This window comes from Maylandia zebra, linkage group LG3 (genome assembly GCF_041146795.1).
Source record: "Maylandia zebra isolate NMK-2024a linkage group LG3, Mzebra_GT3a, whole genome shotgun sequence".
Taxonomy (NCBI): domain Eukaryota; kingdom Metazoa; phylum Chordata; class Actinopteri; order Cichliformes; family Cichlidae; genus Maylandia; species Maylandia zebra.
Window position 1 is genome coordinate 25,908,243 of NC_135169.1, and position 22,108 is coordinate 25,930,350.

The following is a 22,108-nucleotide window of genomic DNA, read 5'->3' on the forward strand; positions in this document are numbered from 1 at the left end:
TCAGAGGGTTGTTAGTGGTCTTACGGCCCTGATGTGCATCACAGGTGATTCATTCACACGGACATGTTTGTGCAAATGCAAAGAGAATATCGATATGCTGTACATACATCACTAAACTATAGGACCTTTGTGATCCTGACAGATGTGGTTACTGGGTTAGTTCACAAATGGTCACATGCTTTTGACTCAAAAGGCTTCAAGCTGACACCTGACCCTCCTCACCCATCCCTCACCCACCTATAGGGGCTTTGCTGTGTTGTGTCAGGATGGAGGCTCCGACCTACAGTATATCTTTTGTGGTAAGTTGAGAAGGGAGGAACAAAGGCCTTTCACCCTCGACCTGGTGTGTCTGTCATCTGAGCATTGTGGGTTTCATCCTGGACCACACAAAACAACACACCTGCCTGCCTGTGTTTGCATCCTTGCAGGCATAGAAAAGCTTGGAAATAAAGCCATCACACACACAGAAGCGCAGGGATGGCATTACAACAAAGGTAAGGCGAGTAGCAGGCATGAAGCAGGTGCTTGTTCAGTTATACAGGCCGCACAGGGTTTTAGAGTTCAAAAACAAGCTGCAAGTTTGGAAATCTGCCCAGATGAAAGCTGCTGGAGGAAAAAGAAACATGCAGATCCTTGTTGATTTATTTAGTTATCAGCAGCTGAGCCTTCACACACACGCACACACTTATCCAGTCCTTTCGCCCTTTCCCGCACAAGCATGCTGCACATTGCCACTTTTCGATGTGAATATGGCTCTCAGTTTCAGTCAATGAGCCCAGACTTTCTTTAATGAAACACGAGCACCAGCTATTAATGAGAACCTGTTGAAGGACTAATTTGACAGAGGCCTTATTCGCTCTTCAAAAAGGGATTTTCTGGGTATTTCCTTCTTAACAATCACTTCACTGACGCGGCGAGAGAAATAAAGATGCTACTCATCGCCTCCAAATCCAGCAGACAGACGCACTGATTCTCCTCTTCCTCTGTCTCTTTGTCTAAGTGGGTCAGAATAACATTCTTTAGATCGAAGACAGTCCAGGGTTTGTTCCATCTGCCTCACACTGTCCCTGTGTGTGTGTCTGTGTATGTATGTTGTTTTGCAGTCCAGTTTAATCCCAGCTGAGAGGATGGTTTTTTTTGTTTTGTTTTGGGTTTTTTTTTTGCTGTGTGAACACGGTCCCCTCTCTCCTCCCTTGAAAAAGTTCATGATTGAGATGATTTGTACAGAGCCTTTCATTTCCTCTTTTTCTTGATCCTCAACTACTGCAAATTAACCTTTTGAACTAAACTATTCTTCACAAAACTCACAAAACAACCTGAAATTCTCTCTAAAGTGGAATATGAGTTCAGATGAGTGCTCAGTCAGCCACCTTGTGGCTTTTAGGCGATTAAGAGCTTGTTTCCATGAGAGTTTTTCAAAATGTTGGGAGTAGAGCCGCTGCAGGAGAAACGTGGAGTTCTGGGAGAAAAACATGAAGTGAAGCTGTGTTTCACTAATAAGATTTTTGGGGAAGATTAATAAGTTTGCTGATGCTATCACTCTGCCCTTTACTTCATTAAAATTCATTTTGTGATAAAGGGCTGATAGAAAATTACAGGGCAGGCCTGGAAAAGTTTAAGAAAAGTCGTGGTTGTGGTGACTTTTTGTGTCTAACGTAGTTTTACAGTATCATAGAAGTGGACTGCTGTCAAACTTTGCATATGCTGATCTTAGCATATTTAATTCTCTTCTATTGTTCCAACAGAAAGTTATCACTGTTGGCTGCCAGACTGACATGTACATCAGCCCAGGCTACATTTGAAGGTTTTGAATCTTAGTCTACTGGTTGGGTATGATTAGTTTGTTTTGCAGTACATGCCAGCCTCACATGCTCCTATCACCCATCTTGATCCCAGTTCTGGTTCTTCTGGGTCTGCAGCCATTGTTGGAGCTCCTCAGTTGATCAATAGGGCCATATTATTCAGGGGTGGGCAGTAAATGTTCCTAAGGGACCACATTAGAAACCGGGACTATTGTGAAGGGCCCGTCAATAAGCTGAATTTGGTTCTGCTATTAAATGTAGATACGTTTATACAAACTTATTGTTAAGATCCTCCACATTGGTCCCAGCTTTCCATGTATCTCAAATTGTGGGACAACGTGGTTAAATTAATTGTCCACCCCTCCCAAAAATTTGTTTGTTTGTTTGTTTGTTCTTTAGGGCTAGCTTTACCATATTTGTATGAGACAGTCGAGTAGTGGCTAAACCTAGCAAGTGGAAGATCCCTGGTTCAAGCCTGGAAATCCCTGGGAAATTCCTGGGAGAGTTGCGTCTGAATTCATCTGTCGAGGCTTAGGTAAAAATAAGACCGGCAGAGAGAAATTAGTTATCAGGTAATGGTAGCAAGCTTGGTTATGAAGGGCATTCATAAACTTTACAGGTGTAACACACCTATCTGCTAATTACTGATAACTAATTGACCTGTTAAAATCTGTCACTGTCATTCACAAAAACTGAAGCACAAAGTTCTTGGATAGTGTGTAGCAGGTTATTCCATTGAAAATGCTCTGAAATGCACCAATAACACAAGCTCAACAAAGAGGTCCGGTTCAGAATTAGTGCAGGTGAAGTAGGTACCAAACCCTCCAGCTGTGTAGGTCTGGACAGCAGTCAATCAAAGTGGTGACCCAAAGATCACCCCTCTACAGCTGTTATAAAGAGGAAAAACTATCCAAAAAAGCTTTTAAATGCTGTAAAGTTTGGGATTTTAAAATGGAAATCTATGACTAACTCATGCTTTGAAACTTCCAGTAAAGGAAGTGCAGTTTGTTACACTTCTGTTGATTGATGGAAGACTTAACTGATGATGTCAGAGGTCTCCCCCAAATCATTAAAACAAACAAAAAACATTTTAAAGCGACAAAACAAAGGAGGATTTTCCAAAACCTGGCAACCCCTTGTTAAAACTAGCATTAATAGAATAACAAATAGCATCATTACAGCTTAGAAACCCTCTATAAAAGGCATCTTATTAAAGCAACACTGATATTTGAAAACGCTCTACAACTAATCAAGCAGCCTCACAATTTTCATGTGACAGGAAGGATCTGTAACACGCTTGACTGCTGCCTCTGGGCTCCAGGGTCATGAAAAAATGTCCCAGCACATCAAGGACTGTAAAAATCATTGACACGATAGAGATAAGGGATAACTCTGTTTAAAGGACACTTTTTAGGAGGTTCACTGCTCTCCTGCCAGGTCTGCACTAGTTTAACTCCTTCCTGCTCATCCCTACCTCCTAATTATAAAACCAGATATATGTTGACTGATTGCTGTACAAAGTTGATTTTATATCAAGGAGGTTATGCAAACAATTTTAAATTATTTCAATTTTTGGGACAGTTCTGAAGTTTGAGGGAGGGAAATAAAGAAATCTGCAAACACTTTTGATCTGATGTATATAGAACAACACACCTGCTAATAAAGGTCCAGCATCTACAACAATAATGATGCGTATGTTTAAGCAAATAAATTAATCTGAAGGTCATTTATAAACAGTTAATTTATGTATGATTACTGGGACATAAAGTGAGGCTCCACTGAAACTAATGTAAAAACTTACACGTCTCCCTGACTGTAACGTTGCAGTCCAGTGCTTCCACCTGCTGGTCTGTGATGGTAAGTGCATACGCTGACATTTTAAATCAAAAAGGAAATAATACTAAACCTGTCTAAGACTTTTTCATTTCCATTTGCTGCAGACAAAAATTCAAACTACCTGATTTTTTTCATCATTTTTCAACTACTTAAAAGAAACTTTAAATGTAAAAAGAAAAAATGAAGGACTTTATTACACTCTCCATCCACGTTAAGCAGTACTGTATCCTTTACTAATCCTTTAGAGATTTCAATCAAACACACGTGTCCTTACTTTATACCTTCAGTGTGTTTAATCTTACAGAAATCGATACCACTCTTTAAAAAAGTGCTTCTACTACTTCCCCAGACGTCTGCTATACCGTGTAAGATCTGAACTCGATGGATCCCCGCTCCTTCTGGCTGCAGGCCATGTTGCAGATCTCTCTAAATGCTGTAATTGACATGTAGGTTTGAGATCCTGTTGGAAACCCCTGTCCTGAAATATACACCTGTGAATAAAAGGAAGGATCATAAGAAATGAAAGTCAGTCACTAGAATAAATATGCCAATATGCACACGGGAGTGTTTGCATTGGGCGTGAATGGAGTCCAGGTTTGTCTTTGGGATCTGTTCCTCCAAAGGGAGATGGCATATCTGCATTAGTTGGAAGCATTTGGCAAAGGAAGACACTAAGCAAGGAGGAGTTTTATCTCAGTGAGTATAAACAAGACTGCAAGCTGCCTGCAAACCTGGGATTTCCTGACTAGGGTGCTCTGAACCACCCAGAGATGGAGGTTTTAAACATGGTCCTGTTATTACTCTGTGGGAGAAATCAGTGCACAGACCTGGACCTGTTGGTCACGGCAGGCATCGTCACATTGTGAATAACCCCAACTCTATTAATGTAGAGCTGGGGGCTTGAAGACTGATAGGTTTAAGTTAGGGTGTTTAAAGACTTCTAAAACTTTGTTTTTTGGGACAGTTGGCAAACCATTAAACCATTAGTGTATTTTTTCTGGTTTCCTGAGTTAATGAGATAATTATTTGTGAAATTCTGCAAAAACTGTTCATAAAACGATAAAAATCTGTTCTGTTTTTCCTGAATGATCCAGATAACCCAGAAGAGCCTCTGCTGAGTTGATGTCTATGAGCAATAATGACTCCTGTGCTTAGTTTAATACAGTTTTCTTTGTTTTAGGTTTGAAAAACTGGAGATACTGACATCATTATCACACTGGTCAGTTTTGTTTTTATAACACATTTCACAGCACGTAAACTTGAAAAAAAAAGTTTTTTTTAAAGAACTATGCACATCACGAAACAACAAAATCAATAAAACAAAACTTTACAAAGAAGTAAAAGACAAGCTAACGCCGACACACAGGGTTATTAATTTAAGCTTGTGAGAATGAAAAAGGTTTCATCTGTTTTTTAGTGTAGACACAGCCCACAGCTGCTGAAAGCATCTTCAGCAGACTTAGATCTTCTGTGAACAGTTCACAGATCTGCACCTGATGACCTAAGAGGTCTGACTGGGTTATAGTCAGAGGTGTGCTGGGGGCACTGGGAGCTTTATGAACTAACAGAGGGGTTCTAAGAGTTCTGTGTTGAACTGGGAGTCAATGAAGTGTCTTCACTGCTGGGGTAATATGGTCAAATTTCCTGTAAGGCTCCTGCATTATGATTATGTTACCCTGCTACATGTTTTGATAATCCTGCAGATTGATCTTTAGTAATCTAGCATGTTTGTTATGAACAGATAAAGCAATTTCTCAGAGTCAGTTTGAGATTACAGAGTCCAAAACAAAAACTAGGAGCAGTGAGTCCAGCAAACAAAGCAGGAGCAGTTCTGGAGGCCAACCACGTGGCCAGTGGCACCTCTCTAAGGACTGACGGAGGTGATGGAACTTCTCCAGCAGCTTGGCAGGCAGGTGGCAACTGTAGAGACCAAAACCCTTGGGAGCCTTGGCAGGTGCCGGCAGGGCCGGACCAGGCGTGGCAGGTGCCGGTGGTGCTGGAGTAGGCGTGCCAGGCCTGGCAGGCGGTGCCAGACCAGGTGTGGCAGGCTTGGAATACTGGCATTTCCCAACTGGGCAGGGGAGGCTTGGCAGGTGATGGCAGTGCCAGACTAGGCGTGGCAGTCGCTGGCGATACCGGCAGTACCAGACCAGCTGTGGCAGGTGGTGCCACACCAGCTTTGGCAGACTTAGCAGGAGCCAGCAGTGCCAGACCAGGCATGGGCGGCGCCATTGATGCCAGACCAGGTGTGGAAGGCATGGCTGGATGTGGCTTGGCAAGTGCTGGCTCGGGCGGAGCACAGACCACTGGCTGGGGTTTGAGCAGGAACAGACAGCTGTACGAAGACAGCTGTACGCAGGCAACCTCTGGTGGAGACAGAATAGGACCAGACAGCGGACGACCCCTAGTAGAAAAAGACCAGACGGCCATGGCCTCTGGTGGAGATGCCTCTAACTGTGGGTGTGCAGGGCACACAGCAGGCTCTGGTGACTGTGGCTGATATTTAAGCCTGGCCATATTTAAGCCTGAGAGCAGGTGTAGGCGCAGGGACTGGCAGGACACCCAAGGAACTGGTAGGTTTGCAGGAGCCCAAAACAAAAACTGGCATGACATTATGTCCTGGTGATCAGTTAAATGTAATTTTAAAATGGCTGCTCAAATAAGCGTTTAAAGATGGCTGTGGTGTAGTAGCCACTGGTACTACTAATAGGATATTAAAAAGTTTACAACACAAGCAATAAAAGCCAAGAAAGAACGTTAGCAGCGACTTTCAGTAGGTGTGTCCCTCGCACTGTGCCGTAGCAGGGCTTAACACGCGTTACCGGAAGCTTGGAGGTCCTTTCCCCCGCAGACTCCAACATGGTGAGCAGTTTCCCCTCAGTGTTCCTCTCTGAAATAATCCCTAAACATCACTTTTATGTTTTATACTACGAAACCTTTATGTGTCCTACTTTAATTTCTAGCGTCTTATTAAACGGAGGAAGTTTAAATTGTAGCTGAAAGCGTTGATTCTTGCTCTTAATTGATATTTTAAGACGACCTGATCCTTCTGTGCGGATTTGTCAGCCGCGGCTTGCTAGCTCGGTAGGGGCTATCACTGTTAGCCCGCTTAAAAAGGAAACAAAAGAGTATTACTGCCAGGAAGCCGAGCTGTGCAGTATTTTTATGCATTTATTTTAAATCTAGATACAATTTAAATCCTAAAATATGCCACAAATGTTTCCGGTGTGTGTCCCGGCTGGGCCGAAGTCTGTGCTAGCATGGGTTCAGTTAGCGCCGCATGCTAACATGGCCCACACTCGCCGGCCTTCCCAACGTGGTTTGGGTTCTGCTATAAACTCGCTGTATTTGTTCGTGCCTCAGGAGAATCAAGGCCGGTTGTATTTCATTTTGCTAACCGGCTTTGTCGCCTATTCCGCAGGCCAGAGGACCGAAGAAGCACCTGAAGCGCGTTGCAGCGCCGAAGCACTGGATGCTGGACAAGCTCACCGGAGTGTTTGTAAGTAATGTTTCCACGTACATACTGAAGACCCTTGGATGTTCACTTCTGTATCTCAGTGTGAAACCGTGGATTTTGTTTATTAACGCAGTGGTTAACACTGTCAGATGAAAGCTAGTGTAACATCACAGGCAGTTTGATTGGAGCAGGATGAATATGCCTGTTTAAAAAAACATTGAAGTGTACGTCTTTAATCCTGCATGTGTTTTAGTCCGTTATTTGAGATGGTCACGCATCACAGCAACACTTAAAAGACAGGTTATGCGTTTTTAATTAATAAGATGTTAATTATTGTGAAACAGACTGTAATGCTAACATGCAGGTTATGCGTTTTTAATTAATAAGATGTTAATTATTGTGAAACAGACTGTAATGCTAACATGCTCCATTTAGGGTTAGCCACAGCAAGTCACCTGCCCTATCCCTAGCGTCCTTTTCTGTCACATCAGCCGTCTTCTTGCTTTTCTTTCACTCTTGCAGCAGACTGAATACCGTAGCTTGAAATTATTTAAATCGTGGCAGCTTCTTGTCTGGTAGAAAAGAACAAATAGACTGTGATGCCATGCCGTGTAGCTCAAGTAATGGTGTTACATGAGATCGACAAACGAGGGCTAATATTTCATTATAACACACAGATTATGCTCATATGATTCACTCCCAGTTGTACACACTCAGGACGCTCTGAAGGATGGAGAAAGTGTAGCACTTGCTTAAAGTGGAAAATGTGGGTCTGTGACTGCAGTAAAAAATTTCATCTGCTGGTACTGGGTGAGAAATGATGGCGGCATAGAGACTGTATCGCTTTTGTCATTTTAAATCTGTTTTTGTAGACGATAATGTTTGTTCTGCTGGAATTGGTGTTTACATATTTTGAGTCATGTAAGATGGTCTGTTAACATTGCCAGGTTACCCAGTGTGTTTGTGATTGATATGTGTGTATTTATGTGAGTGCTGTGAATGATCAAATAATAGTAATTGGATATGCCCTCTATGCAGGTGTTATGTGCTTGGGTGACAAAAGTCCACAGAACTATCATGTTTTTACTTTATTATACCAAAAATGTTTTTTGGTCATATTGCGTTTTACTGAGCTGAAACAACAAAGGGATTTCCTAGCTGCTTAAAAGCTGAGCTGTCTTCAGTGAGTCTTTCATGCTGGACTTGACCTCTTGCTCTACGATGTTGGACTGTAGCTGGTACTCCTGCTTCTGCACTGCAGCCTGTGGTATGCTTGGCGTAGTGGCATAAGAACAATGCTGTGTCCTGGTGACCTTCAGCTCATACTGGAGCTCCTGTGCAGATCGAGGAGCAGTATTGCGGTCCAACACTGTGGTGTCTTAGAAGGAAGGAGAGTGAACTGGGCAGCCAGGGTCAAAAACACGAGTGCATGAACTTTGAATAAAAGTGCATAAAGCGGACATGTGAATCTGCTACAAAGTTGATTGTATTTGTGGGGAATACTTGATTAATGATCATGAAGTGGAGCACGCACAGAAATCATGAAAAAGCTTCTTGTTTACAGACCATAACGCCTGCTTCCTTCTCCTCCTCAGGCTCCTCGTCCTTCCACCGGTCCCCACAAGCTGAGGGAGTGCCTGCCCCTCATCATCTTCCTGAGGAACCGCCTCAAGTACGCCCTGACTGGGGACGAGGTAAAGAAGATCTGCATGCAGAGGTTCATCAAGATCGACGGCAAGGTCCGCACTGATGTCACCTACCCTGCTGGATTCATGGGTGAGTTTTAGAGACTTCTCCACAGCTCAGATCAGCTGAAGGGTTCAAAATGTTCCAACTTCATTAAATTATGAAAAATGAGCTCCATCATCAATCATCTCATTTGTGTGTGTGTGTGTGTGTGTGTGTGTGTGTGTGTGTGTGTGTGTGAGAGAGAGAGAGAGAGAGAGAGAAATGTTAATGTAGTTGCTGTTTTAATGCACTGCTTATTAAATATAAAATGACAACCAAATATTCGGCTCCAGAAATTAAATTAGATCCTGGAGGAAATTAAAAGCAGCAGCTTTGTAATTTTACTGGCTAAGTTAAGGCTGTATTTGTATGGAGAGAAAAAATTATAAAACTAAAAATTCTCCAAAGCAGAGGGTTATTTTAGACCAAACACACTCCTGAGTGTGTGCTACACAGGTGGGAATACCACAAATCAAAGTAATGATGTCAAATTTGTTTGCCAATAAAACATCAAATGCTGCCTATAGTGAGATGACTACCTGTTCAAGAGCTGAAATCTCCAGTTACACTTACTGCTCGTTCAGAAAAGCCTGAATATAAAAAATGTGTTTAAAGTTCCCCACTTTGAATTTATTCTTAAATCATGTGAGATCCCAGTTTGTAAACTGTGTGTGATGTTACATTGGCTCTCCTGCTGACCAGGGCTGTTGAGTGTTTTGTAATTGGTTTAGTTTTAGATCAGCTTCAGTGTTAGCTTCCCCTATAGTTTTTTCTTTTAGGATTCAAAGTTTCAGTCTTAAAGTTTAAGTAGTTCTTTTTTTAGTTTTTTCACATCTAGTTTTAGTTGACTGTGCTGCTGACAGATTCTCAGAATGAGTGGCTCTGTAAATAGTCTTTGGATGTTTAGGGCAGAAGGAGCAGTGATGAATTTGTTGGTTTGATCAGCAATGAGCTGAAATTACACAACCAATTCCTCTAAGAAGTTCTGAGCTCCAAGAAGACTTGTAACGTTAAGTGTGTGCCTGAGCCTCCAGTGTAAATGCTTACAGGACTGTGTTGATATCAGTCTGTGGGAACAACGAGCAGCATGTACTCACAGCTGTAGCTTTATCAGAGATGTGGAGAGACTGGGAAAAGCAAGTTTCCAAAATAACCTGAGTTACTGCTTCAGTAACTATTCCAGGGAAGTAAATCTCAGAACGCCGGCTTTCTCTTTGCTTGTCAGTGACTGCAGCCAAGCCAGTAATTCGGAGCAGGCGTTTGGACAGCGGTGACAGTCGCGCCGCCATCAGTTCTCTCTCCACCTCAACACCAGCCAACAGCCTCACGTGGAGGTGTGGCTTTTTAATTTCCAAATCCAAGGGAAGCCTCCACTGCAGGATGTTCATGGCCTATTTATATACTGTACATGCACGCTAAACACTTGGTCACTGCAGCTGTAATATTGATGACTCTGGTGTTTTGTGTCATTGGATATGTACTCGGTACCTTATAGGTCAGTTTGAATGAGCTTGTTTTTAGGTGTTGATGTTGGGTTACCTTTTTGACTTCTGTGTCATTTAAAGCAAAAACGTTCATTAAAACCTGTTGCATATTCTTCTGAGGATGTCCCCATCACCGAACAGCGCTCTGAAGACCAGTTTTAGCTTTGATCTGAGTGGACCTTAGTCTTTCTTAGTCTTAGGGCAATTGGGCTCAAGAGTTGGGAGTTTGCCTTGTAATCAGAAGGTTGCCAGTTCGAGCCCCGGCTTGGGGCTCCAAGGTCGTTGTTACAAGGTCGTTGTGTCCTTGGGCAAGACACTTCACCCGTTGCCTACTGGTGGTGGTCAGAGGGCCTGGTGGCGCCAGTGTCCGGCAGCCTCGCCTCTGTCAGTGCGCCCCAGGGTGGCTGTGGCTACAATGTAGCTTGCCATCACCAGTGTGTGAATGGATGACTGGATGCGTAAAGCGCTTTGGGGTCCTTAGGGACTAGTAAAGCGCTATACAAATACAGGCCATTTACCATTTCCACACTGAGCAGTCATCACCTTTGCCTTTTCACATCTTACGCTCACAGCATTTCTTTATTGGCGCTCTCTGCTCTGGGCTTGTTTTTGGCTGGCTGGCAAACGCTTTGTGTACATTACTGCCCCCTTCTGGTAGTGGAAGTCCATTACAGGGGCCAGATTTATAAAGAAAATAAAAAATTTTAAAAAGTCAAGTGTGCCCTAAAATAGATGCCGGATTTTAAATACCTGAAGAAGTTGATCCTGGCATTCATTCTGTGTTTAATTGCCAACTTCGGCATCAGAGGCCTTAATTTGGTGCTAAATACCATCCAAACATCAGCTCTTAAATGTTTGAAGGTAGAGTCTAAGTTTTCTGCTTTTTAACAAAGTTTGATGATGAGCTGTTGGTTGGAAACACCACAGGATTCATTTAACTGACGCCTGCTTTTTTTGGGTACCCAGATGTGATCAGCATCGAGAAGACCGGCGAGCACTTCCGTCTGATCTACGACGTGAAGGGACGCTTCACCGTCCACCGCATCACCGCCGAGGAGGCCAAGGTGAGAGCTTTAATTCATCCTCAACCCTCAAAGTACAGGCAGGTCATTTGTTACTATAGTGCTCTTTTTATCTGCACTTTTGTGTTTGTCATACCCACACTGTTTAATTTTTGAGTTTCTTTTGTCAGTTATGTTTTTTTTTCTCTCTTTTTGTACCAACAAATCAAACGCATAGTTACCTCACTCAGTTACTGTAAGGTTTAAAAAAAAATCACAAGTCTGTTTATGCCAGAGTTGGTGTTCATGAGCTGATTCAAACCGGTGGCGCTATCACCAAATTCTCAGTGTTTCAGTCAGTCGTGCATGATGAGGTTTGGGGATTTCGTTTTTACAGGAAATGTCACATGTTTGTCCGCATTTCCTAAAACACCTCCTCTTCCTCTTACAGTACAAGCTGTGCAAGGTGAAGAAGATCCTCATCGGCACCAAGGGTATCCCTCACCTGGTGACCCACGACGCCCGCACCATCCGTTACCCCGACCCACTCATCAAGGTCAACGACACAGTCCGCATCGACCTGGAGAGCAGCAAGATCACAGACTTCATCAAGTTTGATACTGGTACGTTCAACTCTCTGCACAACCTGCAGGCTTGTTTCCTGTTAATGAAGAACATCTCTGACCGCTGATCTTCCTCCTCTTCCAGGTAACCTGTGCATGGTGACCGGTGGTGCTAACTTGGGGCGTATCGGTGTGATCACCAACAGGGAGCGTCACCCTGGCTCCTTCGACGTGGTGCACGTCAAGGACAGCACAGGCAACAGCTTTGCTACCAGGCTCTCCAACATCTTTGTCATTGGCAAGGTGAGAAATACGCCACCGCTGTCTGCAGCACACAGCATCCAGACCAGGGGGATGTAAAATTTTAGGTCCAGTGAGAAGAAATGTCCTCAAAGTGCTACTATTATGCAGAGTATTTTGAAGTATCCTAACGGTGTATCAGTCAGTATCATAGTCAACAGCTGACTGTCAAGTAAAAGCACAGCAGTGTTTAATTTTACAATGACCAGGAGGGTTCTCTAATAATTAAATCTTTTCCCCTCTCAAGTAAAACAAGGTTTTCATTCATAGATTTAAAAGTAGAGCTTTCAGAAAGGTGTAGTTTGAGTTTTTTTACTAACTACATGTAAACAAACTGACTTTTCCCTCTTTTCTGTTTCCCTAACTTGCTACTTCTGACTCTCACCTTCTTGCTGAGTCGATTAACTCGTAAAGACATTTGTGCAGATTAAAATAGAAGTAGTCCATCAGAATCTATTAATAAGTCTTTAAAGACGGCCTTCTGGGTGACCGTTGATGTTTTCTATCATTTGTTACTCTGGACAGGAGAATTAAAGCTGAGTTTATATCATGAGTCGGGTGATTTTTGGAGCAATGATGACGATTTGTGGTTTTGATTAGTGATGAAAATAAACTACCAATTCCTCTAAGAAGTTCTGAGCTCCATCACCAAACACTGGAAACTTCAGCTTAAGTGAACTGAGCGTGGGAACATGACTGTGGCTCTGTGCAGCAACAAACAGCAGTGATGGTTTAATATTGGACTCATTAACGCCGAGCACTGTGCGCTGCGTTTGATTACGTCCTCCGGGAGGAAACAAAATGCAGACAGGGTGCATAACTCAGGTTCCTGCATGTCGTTAAAAAGTCTTTGTCTGAAATCAAAATCAAGGACAGGAAAATGTTGGAAAAGTCATACATTTGTGTGCTTTATACCAGGAAACGCACTACTGAAAGCCATCATGTTTAATAGCTGGGCCATTGAAGCAAACTGGATCTGGCAGAGTCCACAAGAGGGAGTGAAGTGCCACGAAGCAAACACACACACTGCGTTTGTGTTCCTGCTGATTTTGGCTCACAGCGAGGAGCCGAGCGGTGTGAAAAGCTTTATGAACTCCTCTCTGTCCCACTGAATCGCACATTAATGATTACGAGGACCTGGCCCTGCGGTGGGAGCGTGGTTAATAAAACGCTTCTCTCTGCTGCCTGACATTTATTTGGCGGCCGGTGTGATCGGATCTGTCGCCGGCACGGCCGTCTCTTTGCTGCGTGACATTTATGTGGCGGCCTCGGAGCTGCTCTTTTCTTCACCTCAGTGACAGCTCCTTGTAGAAGTGTTGGCGTGCAGATAAATGTTAACACAATTGAGGATCTTTGTTTACTGTTACAGACTGTGTTTCTCACACTGAGCACTTAAAAAGACGTTTGTTCTAAATAAATCTGTGGAACTGTGGCCATCTTGAATATGTCTGTATTCACTTTTTGAGTTGAAATTTATTTGTCCGGCTTTATATTTTTCCTGTTCAGATGCATTTTATCTTCTGACCTGCACTAACTGCTCTAATCTCCTGTCTGATCGCAGGGCAACAAGCCGTGGGTGTCCCTGCCCAGAGGAAAGGGAATCCGTCTGACCATCGCCGAGGAGAGAGACAAGAGGCTGGCCGCCAAACAGAGCAGCAGCTAAACTGGCCCAAAAGCAGCCTGATCCCTGGTTTTCAAATAAACTGTTATTTACAAAACAATCAGATTGGTCTTGTGTTTTATTACATTGGAAATGTGCTGTTTAATGCTTTATGTCCTAAAAGTACCTCGAAGCGTCTCAGACGGTTAAAAAATGACTCCTTAAATGGTGCTATTGAGTGAAAATGGTCAAACCAGAAAAAGTCAGCAGTTAGATTCAAGTCAAACTTTATTTATATGGCACATTTTGAAGAACCTCCAAAGTGCAAGTTATGCAAAAACAACTGTATATACAACAGTCACTAAAATCACCAATAAATATGCACTGAAAACAATCAGATAAGTAAATAAGGCTATGACAGCATAATAAAAACCAGGGTGTTTTAAATTTTACTTGGAAAAATTGAATACTGTGACATTTTGTTTGTTAAACATGCAGGATCCTGAAGAAGGAAGCAGGTTTAATATGAGTTTAATCCTAAATTTGTGGGTTTTCTGGCCGCAGTGTGTAAATCTAACGGGTAGTTTAAACTGTTTAAACACTACCATTTGTTACTGACTCACTATGAAAGCTCTTTTGGCTGAAATATTAACCACAGGGGAGGGGGCGTGATGATTACAACAATTAACTGGCATGAAAGAGCAAAGATGTGGGATCAGAATGTTTCAAAATGACAACAATTAGAACTGTAAGAAAACATTGAGCATATTAGATTAATCGTGTTAAGATTGCTGCACCACATGGCGATTGGCTGGGCGGGGGGCAAATTATTGTTTGCAGAATTACATTAGATACACGTTTAACATTCACCTGATGGAAATGTTGATCCATTGCGTACACTCAGTAGACACTTGGCTAATAATATTACCTCTCAAACAGCTTGTTAATGCGCATGAGTGGGAGGAAAAAGGCGAGTTTTAAGTGACTGATGATGACAGATGGGTTGATCTCAGTGAGCCGCAGTCTTCTGTTAAAGTCAGGTCACAATAAAATGAGCTGACAGGAAGGCAACAGTTGTTCCAGCCAAGGTTTGCAGAAGAGCATCTTTTAACCTAAGACCTGAACTCTTTCATGGCATGCATTTTTAATTTCTCTTTGATATTCAGGCATATTGAGACTTGATGAATGTAAAAACAAAGAATTACCAGATTTATTTTTTTTTTTACCTGATTTTTGTTTCTAAGAAAAATGAGAGCCACATATGAGGATATTCGTTTAAAATTTCGATAGAACAGTAGCAGTAAAATGTCCTCGTAAGTGGATATCAGGCCCTTGTAGATCAAAATTGAGTATTTTGGTCTAAATAACCCAAAATGTGACGTCCACGTATGTGGACGCCAGGTCCTAGGAGGTTAATGCACGCAGCATGTTGAACGTTGAAGCAGATGGGCTACAGCATCAGAAGACCACAATGAGTGCCACACCTGCAATTTTGCTGAGCTAGTTGATGCAGGCTCACCAAAAATGGACAACAGAGGATTGGAAAAATGCTGTAAAAATTCAAATGTTAGAGTCAGAATTTGGTGTAAATGAGATTAAAGCATGGATCCATCCTGACTTCCATCAACAGTTCAGCTTGCTGGTGGTTTAATAGTGTGAGGGATATTTTCTTGGCACACTTTGGGGTCCTTCATACCAACTGAGCATTATTCAAACCCGACAGCCTGCCTGAGTATTGCTGCTGACGATGTCCGTCCTTTTCTGGCCGCAGTGTACCCAGCAGCCTTGGGCTTGCAACAACACCTCACAGCAAAAAGATCCTGGGTTTGAATCCAGGCTGTCTGGAGTTTGCATGTTATCCATGTGTCTGCGTGGGTTGCCACAGGGTCCGTCGGTTTCCTCCCACACTCCAAAAACACGTGTGAGGTTAGATTCATTGGTGGTTCTAAACTGACTGTGTGTGAATGGTTTTACACATATATGAATATTATATGCCATTTACTTTTAAAAACATGAAAAAAGTGAGAGCAAACAGGCTTATTGCAAGAAGCCCTGTGGATCATGTGAGTCTCTATGTTGTATTCGTCTGTCAATCCCTCTATGATCTCTCCTTCACACTCATCCATCTGTTTATATACTCCCAATCCCTCTCCTCCTTCTTTCTCCCTTATCTGCTCCCAGTACCACTTTTCCCCTCCTCACTTCAGCTTTAATTCTATATTCCTCTGTCTTTTCTGACTTGTCCCTTTTCTCATTTCCCACTTTGCTGTCATCCTTCCAGCCTCCATCTTTTGTCCAAAATAACTTCCAAGTGTCATCATTCCTCGATCCCGTGTAACCTTCTTTGCCTTTCCTCCTCATTGTAAGCAAAAGCCTGCTTCCTTTACATTCTTTCCTTCCTTATTTCCTCGCTTACAGTAATCCCTACTTTGCCTCCTCCCTTCATTCCTGTGTCCTTTGCTCCAACCCCCTTCTCTCCTATCCCATCCGCCGCTCTCTTTGTGTTCTGACTTCAGTACCCGTCCATATGGTGACTGCTGGGATGCAGCCTGCTCACGCACTGCAGAAACCTGGCCTGACAAACACCACCTCACTGTGTATGTGCTGGTGTGTGATGTAACCTGCTCAGGCCCTCACATTCCACCTACGAGTGTGTGTATGTTTGTGCAGTAAAAGAGCACAAGATCAACCCTGCTGCCCTCGTCCCTCCGTGACTTTGATTTCCAACCCCGCCCCCTTCAGCACACGACACACAACAACACGCACAGCAGGAATGTGTGTGTCCGTGTGTGTCGGAGTGTTCGGAGGGCCACGGCTCACTCCCATGACCGTCTGCTCTCTGACACACTGAACAGTACAGTAATCCATCATTGCTGGCAGCCATAAGTAAGGACAGTGTGTGAGGACAGTGGGTCTGCTCAACATCTAATATCTGTAAAATGCAACTACGAACAGCCTGGTCGCTTCATTATCTGGAAATGACAGAATGCTTTCATGTCACTGTTAATGGACATTTTTCACTGCTTTACACCCAGTTTATACTTAAAGTGGACTTATTTCATTGGTATACTATTAAAAAATACCATTGATTTAGGTAAAGCTGAGCATTTACCTAAATCAGAGCCTGTAAAAAATGGACGTGAAAAGTGATTCAAATCCTTTCCCAGCAGGGGGCGATCCCTTTGGATCCCTCTAAAATTATCTTTATTTTTGAGCTCAGGAAATCTTTTTTTGATGAATTTATAACATCAGTTATTAGTTTTGACTCTTATGCAATGCAATATGATGTTTACTTTATAAAGTAAGGTCCCATCAGGAAAATAAGTCACCAATAAGCAGGCTATACTTTATAGTTATCAACAAGTTTGTGGTGTCCTTTTTCCCCCGTCTACCCGTTTGTTGTGACATCTGGCTTTTTAAATGAAGTTTATAATCAAACTTTGACCATTTTTGACATTTTAACAAGCCAAAAATATATCCCATATAATTTTAAATGTTAGCAAAAAGTTGACACATAAGCTGTAGTTTTACATTAATAATCCCAAATTATTATAAATTTCTATGGTTTTACCCTATTTTCTGTCAACAACTCAGCTAGTTGTTTAGAACAAAATTCTGAATTGTTTTTCCTGAGCGGTCATTAAATATGAAATTTTGTAGAAGGAAACTATATTTTCTGCTAATTGTGATTAATGTTTTCAATCTGTGTCTTGAACTGAACGCTATTAATCAATGCTATTATCATACTCACTAGAATTTGTTAGGTTAGCATGTTTATGTTAACATCATTTTCTAACCTAGAAACATTTACTCTGAGCTTTGAGCTAAATGCTAATGCTTCTGCAAATGTTGCTAAAAACCCCCCAGAAAGGAGCTCTTAATGAACATCTCTTTAATGCTAGCTTATGTTACATAAAAAAATTAGCGTGTTATAATTTTAATATATGTAATATATTTTAATATAAACTAAAACTAAACTAACCAAAGCTTGTATGACCTGAGCTGCGTTAAGCTGCTTGCCTAGACCCAAAGACACATAACCAAACGACAATCACTTACCTCCCTGACTAACAAAACATGAGAAAAATGTGCCCAACTGAAAAGGCGATCCACCCCTACCTCCTCCTGGATTCACAGAACAACACAGGGCATGTCACAACCCCAGCCAGCTGGGGTAAACCGAGGATTTACCCCGTCCTCAACCTTGCCGTCATATACTCCGCCTCCAGATATATTTATATCTATATATATCCATCCATCCATCCATCCATTGGCTTCCGCTTATCCTTGAGGTAATAATTAGACATTTTAGCAATTGTTTACATCAATGAGTTACTGTACTTTGATGTGATCACTCTTTAAATTAAGTTTATTAGCCAAAAAGATTTGGAAAGCAAATAGTGTCTATTGTAAACACTGTACTTGGTGTAATTTAACATATTTGTAGTTGGATATGGTTACAATTTTTTTTCTCCTTTCAAATAATGTGTTTTAGATCATTTGGCTGAACGGTGTGTAACTTTGTAACATTATATATATCTGCCTATTTCAGAAGTACTGAGTTCTCAATAGAGCCATTCATTAGGTGTATGGAGTATATTCATAACTCATAAAAACATGGCCAAAGCTGTAAAAATAAGGCCCAACCTGAACGATCTTGAGAGTATCTGGGGTTCATATTGCAGCTTGTTTAAATTCAACTTTCACCTTAACATGACTTGAAGTGGTGCTTTTTTTTTTTTTTTTTTTAAATGTATTGCTATGAAAGGAAACAGCAGACTTAAAACACCTTCTGAGGTTTGTGCTTTAGCAACAAATCAAAAGTGTCAGTGTTGTCCTCATTTTTATATGCCTGGGACCAGATTTCAAAAAAAAAAAAAGTGCATGCACACACACACACACACACACACACACACACACACACACACACACACACACACACACACATGCATGCACAAACACAGTCTTTGAACATTTGAAACATGACACTCGCCAGACGCATGGTTTGCTCCGGTCCTGTTCTGAATCCCCTTGCAGAGCAGAGCAACAATCGCATTTGATTCACACATACAGTCACACAGCGGCTTTGAAGTGCATTTGGTAGGAAATGGAAAAGGAATGTGAGCTGTGGAGCAAATGCAGAGGAAAAACATCCACCCGGAAAACCAACATGTTGAATTATCTAACAAGCTGCACAGAAACACAGCAGGGATGCATCCACTATAAAGATATTGACACACAACGCATTTACTAATATTATCAGCTTTTACAGCTCATCCAGCTGCTCTTACCTTAAATAATACACTGGGCAGACCTTTTCTCTAACGTATTTATTTGTTCTTTAACTATCACGCACATTAAGGGGAAGACTTTGGACACCAGCGGGACTCCTGCAGCCTCAACCCAAAATATTTAACATGTTTTTGAAATAATGACAAAAACGAGGCCTCAAAGTTTCACTTTTATATGGGTATATTAAAATAAACAACACAGTCTCATATGTCGTACTTGGGCTATTTATTATGCTACAGCTCACAGTTGGTGTGTATTTCAACATCCTGCAGCTAAAGATGTTTCCTAGCAACTAATTTACCCATTTCCAAAACCTTTATGAGCACTGGGCATTTCTTAAATGTTTAAATGGGAACTCAAAGTCTGCTCTAAGCCTCTCTCCCAGCATATTTTAAGAATTCAACAGAGGGAGAAACAACAGAGGCTACAAAGCGTGTGATGGGCTGAGGGTCAGCAGACTTTGGGGAGTCGATCTGGAAGTCTGAGCTAACCAGCCACAAAAAGCTTCGGCCAGGCTCTGCTGGAAAGACACTTTGAGAATCACTAGATTTTTGGCCTTGAGAGGCGGTAATCGCCCGGGTACCACCGTAGCTGAGCTGTGAACGACAAGATTTTTATGAAAGGTAGTGCCACTCCAGGGCAATAGGTCTTATTGCAGTAAACACTTCTTTATATGGACCCTAGATACGAGTGTGAGAAAATAAGTAAAATCCATGAAAGTACGTGTTTTTGCCATTCAACTTTTTATTAATTCAGTTGAACAGAAATTGGCTGCAGTTCAGCAAAGGGTGCAGCAGAGGGCGCTTGTGAGATAGTCCTCGATGAAGAAAAGTGAATGGAGCAAAATAATTTTGATGATTTACACCTGATTTTAGATATAAAAATGTACATTTTATTTTCATGTCTCACAAATAAAGAATTGGCGATATATTCCAAGTGAAACAAAACAGTATATAAAATGCTAGCCTTCTGCTAACTCATGCTAGCATTGCACTAGACTGGTCCTTTAAGGGTTTAAAACAGGGTGGCAAACATTTACAAAAGGTACCGACACATTAAAATGGATCTAAAGCCAAATGGATCTAAAAATTGAAGCCAACACATGACTGCCTTAAATGGATTTTGAGGACTTGTGATAGACAAGTTCTTAGCCAATGAAAGTGTGGTTTTACTATCAGATCTGCCACTTGCTCATCGCACCAGGTTCCAGAACACCAAGATGGCAGATACGCTCAACTCAAGGCTATAGAAACCAATAATCAACGTCATGGTAGATACATCCGTCCTTCATACCGTCTATGAGGCCACCTATAGGACGCATGCATAGTTGGTGCATTGTTTTAAAGTCTCTGTGTCTTTGGGACCAGCAGTTACTGAGAGATCATCGAACAGTTTGTTTGCCTCTGTGTTTGTGGCCTTCACTGCATGAAAGAAAGCAGTTAGTTGCGTGTCTATCATCATTGCCTGAGTCCTTAACCAGAGGATTTCTGATTACTTCCATGAATCGTCTAACCTTTTCATTCTTTGACCTCTTAAAAGTAAATACTACAGGAAACCCTTCTTCACGATTCTGTTTGGAGTGTCAGTGGATGTAGTTCAACCAATGTTTTTCAGTGATTTTTAGAGATAATCAGAGTCCAAAAACCTCATTAATGTAATGGTCTCGTGACCCTCGCAGATTAATCTCAGGGCTTCTTTACCTACAGGTTGTAAACCACTGAGATTCGTTTCTCAACAGCTATTGGAGCACTAGCCTGTCGCTGTGGTTAAACGTACAGCATGTGCAGCGTGAAACAGAGAAGACGTGGACAAAGTAATGGAGGTACTGCCTCGGAGCGTGCTTCTTGTGCGAGTACAGAAGTGGGCTGAGCTGCTAAAACAATGAACTCAGTCTTCTGCGGGAGGTGGAGGAAGAAGAGAGTGGAGGCGGAGGGAGTGGGTGAAGACAGCTGTTTCTAATCAATTGCTTCCATGTGATTGACTGCCTGAATGGCTGTCTGCTGATTGGGCAAATGACTCGTTGACGGTAGAGGTAGGGGGCTGAAGGCGGGTTTTTTGATGACTAGTTTACCCTGACTGGTTTAATAAGTTAACAGTCAGCTGGCTGATTGACCAAGTGACAGGTTGCTTGTAATGGCAACTAAGTGGTTAGATGATATGGTCACAGATCAGTGATATGGATGGCCACTCCCTCCTGCTCCGCCTCGCTTCCTACACACACACACACACACACACACACACACTATCCCTCGTCTCTCATAAGCTTCTCATGTTGATGTATTCAATTGTGTCAATAAAAAGCAGTTTATGTTGAAATTCCTCCTCCTTCCCTCTCTCCATCCCCCTCTCCATAAGACCAGCTCAGACTGCAGGAACAAAAACATTTAGGTAGGCCAAGTTCACGTCTGGGAGGGGTTGCTAAAAGGGGCCTGGGGGCTGCTCTGAGCACCAGATGTGCTTTTTCAGGGCGGAGGAGGGGTGCGTTCTTGAACCTCGGGTGGAGCATTGGTGGAGTTTTCGCTGGGCTCCAGAGAAAGCAGAGAAGAGCGCTGAGACACAGCTGAGAACGAAAGCAAAGTACCTCCTTCAGCAAATCAGCCTGGATCCAAATGTAAATGCTTCAGCAACAGATCATTTCAGACATACTTTGCAATAGTCTGCACCCCAACGCCAACCACCTGATCTATTTCTCTCTGTCCCACGGTGGATTGCAAAAATAAATAGCATGGATCAGAAAGAGAAATGACACATAGAATGTATTTATTTTACTCAGTTCTTTGGTTTTACTGTGAAATACTGAACAGTTTTCCTCTTCTGACATTAAAAAAGAGACAGAAAGTGAAAATGAGACCACCAAACCAAAACAGTTCCAGTACAGACTGTAAGCTCTAAAAAACAAGCAACTATAAGACGAGTAAAAGTCGGATTACCTAAGAGGTAGAGCCCCTGGCAGGAATGTTCGACCTGATGGGAGCTGTTCAATGAGATTCGGAAACATGCTGCCCTTAAAAAGGATGGAGTCCACCCCACTGTCATTCATTTACC

The 22,108-nt window shown here is 42.2% G+C and overlaps 1 protein-coding gene and 2 non-coding genes across 3 annotated transcripts; all 3 read left to right on the forward strand.

The window, feature by feature from the left end:
* Positions 1–6,423: 6,423 nt before the first annotated feature.
* Positions 6,424–13,892, forward strand: rps4x (ribosomal protein S4 X-linked). Its single transcript, XM_024801920.2, has 7 exons — positions 6,424–6,500; positions 7,060–7,137; positions 8,691–8,871; positions 11,274–11,371; positions 11,760–11,931; positions 12,017–12,174; positions 13,733–13,892. Exons 1-7 carry the CDS (start codon positions 6,498–6,500, stop codon positions 13,832–13,834), a joined length of 792 nt encoding a protein of 263 aa, XP_024657688.1. The 5' UTR covers positions 6,424–6,497; the 3' UTR covers positions 13,835–13,892.
* Positions 9,741–9,816, forward strand: LOC111501247 (small nucleolar RNA SNORD61). Its single transcript, XR_002721445.1, has one exon. It is a non-coding gene; the product is annotated as a small nucleolar RNA SNORD61 (small nucleolar RNA).
* LOC111501248 (small nucleolar RNA SNORD61) lies at positions 12,742–12,814 on the forward strand. The gene has a single exon (XR_002721446.1). It is a non-coding gene; the product is annotated as a small nucleolar RNA SNORD61 (small nucleolar RNA).
* Positions 13,893–22,108: the final 8,216 nt, after the last annotated feature.

Bases quoted from the DNA above. Each gene is read 5' to 3' on its own strand.
- rps4x (XM_024801920.2), top strand. The intron at 7,138-8,690 runs GTAAGTAATGTT...TCTCCTCCTCAG, and splicing joins ACAAGCTCACCGGAGTGTTT to GCTCCTCGTCCTTCCACCGG. The intron at 11,932-12,016 runs GTACGTTCAACT...CTCCTCTTCCAG, and splicing joins CTTCATCAAGTTTGATACTG to GTAACCTGTGCATGGTGACC.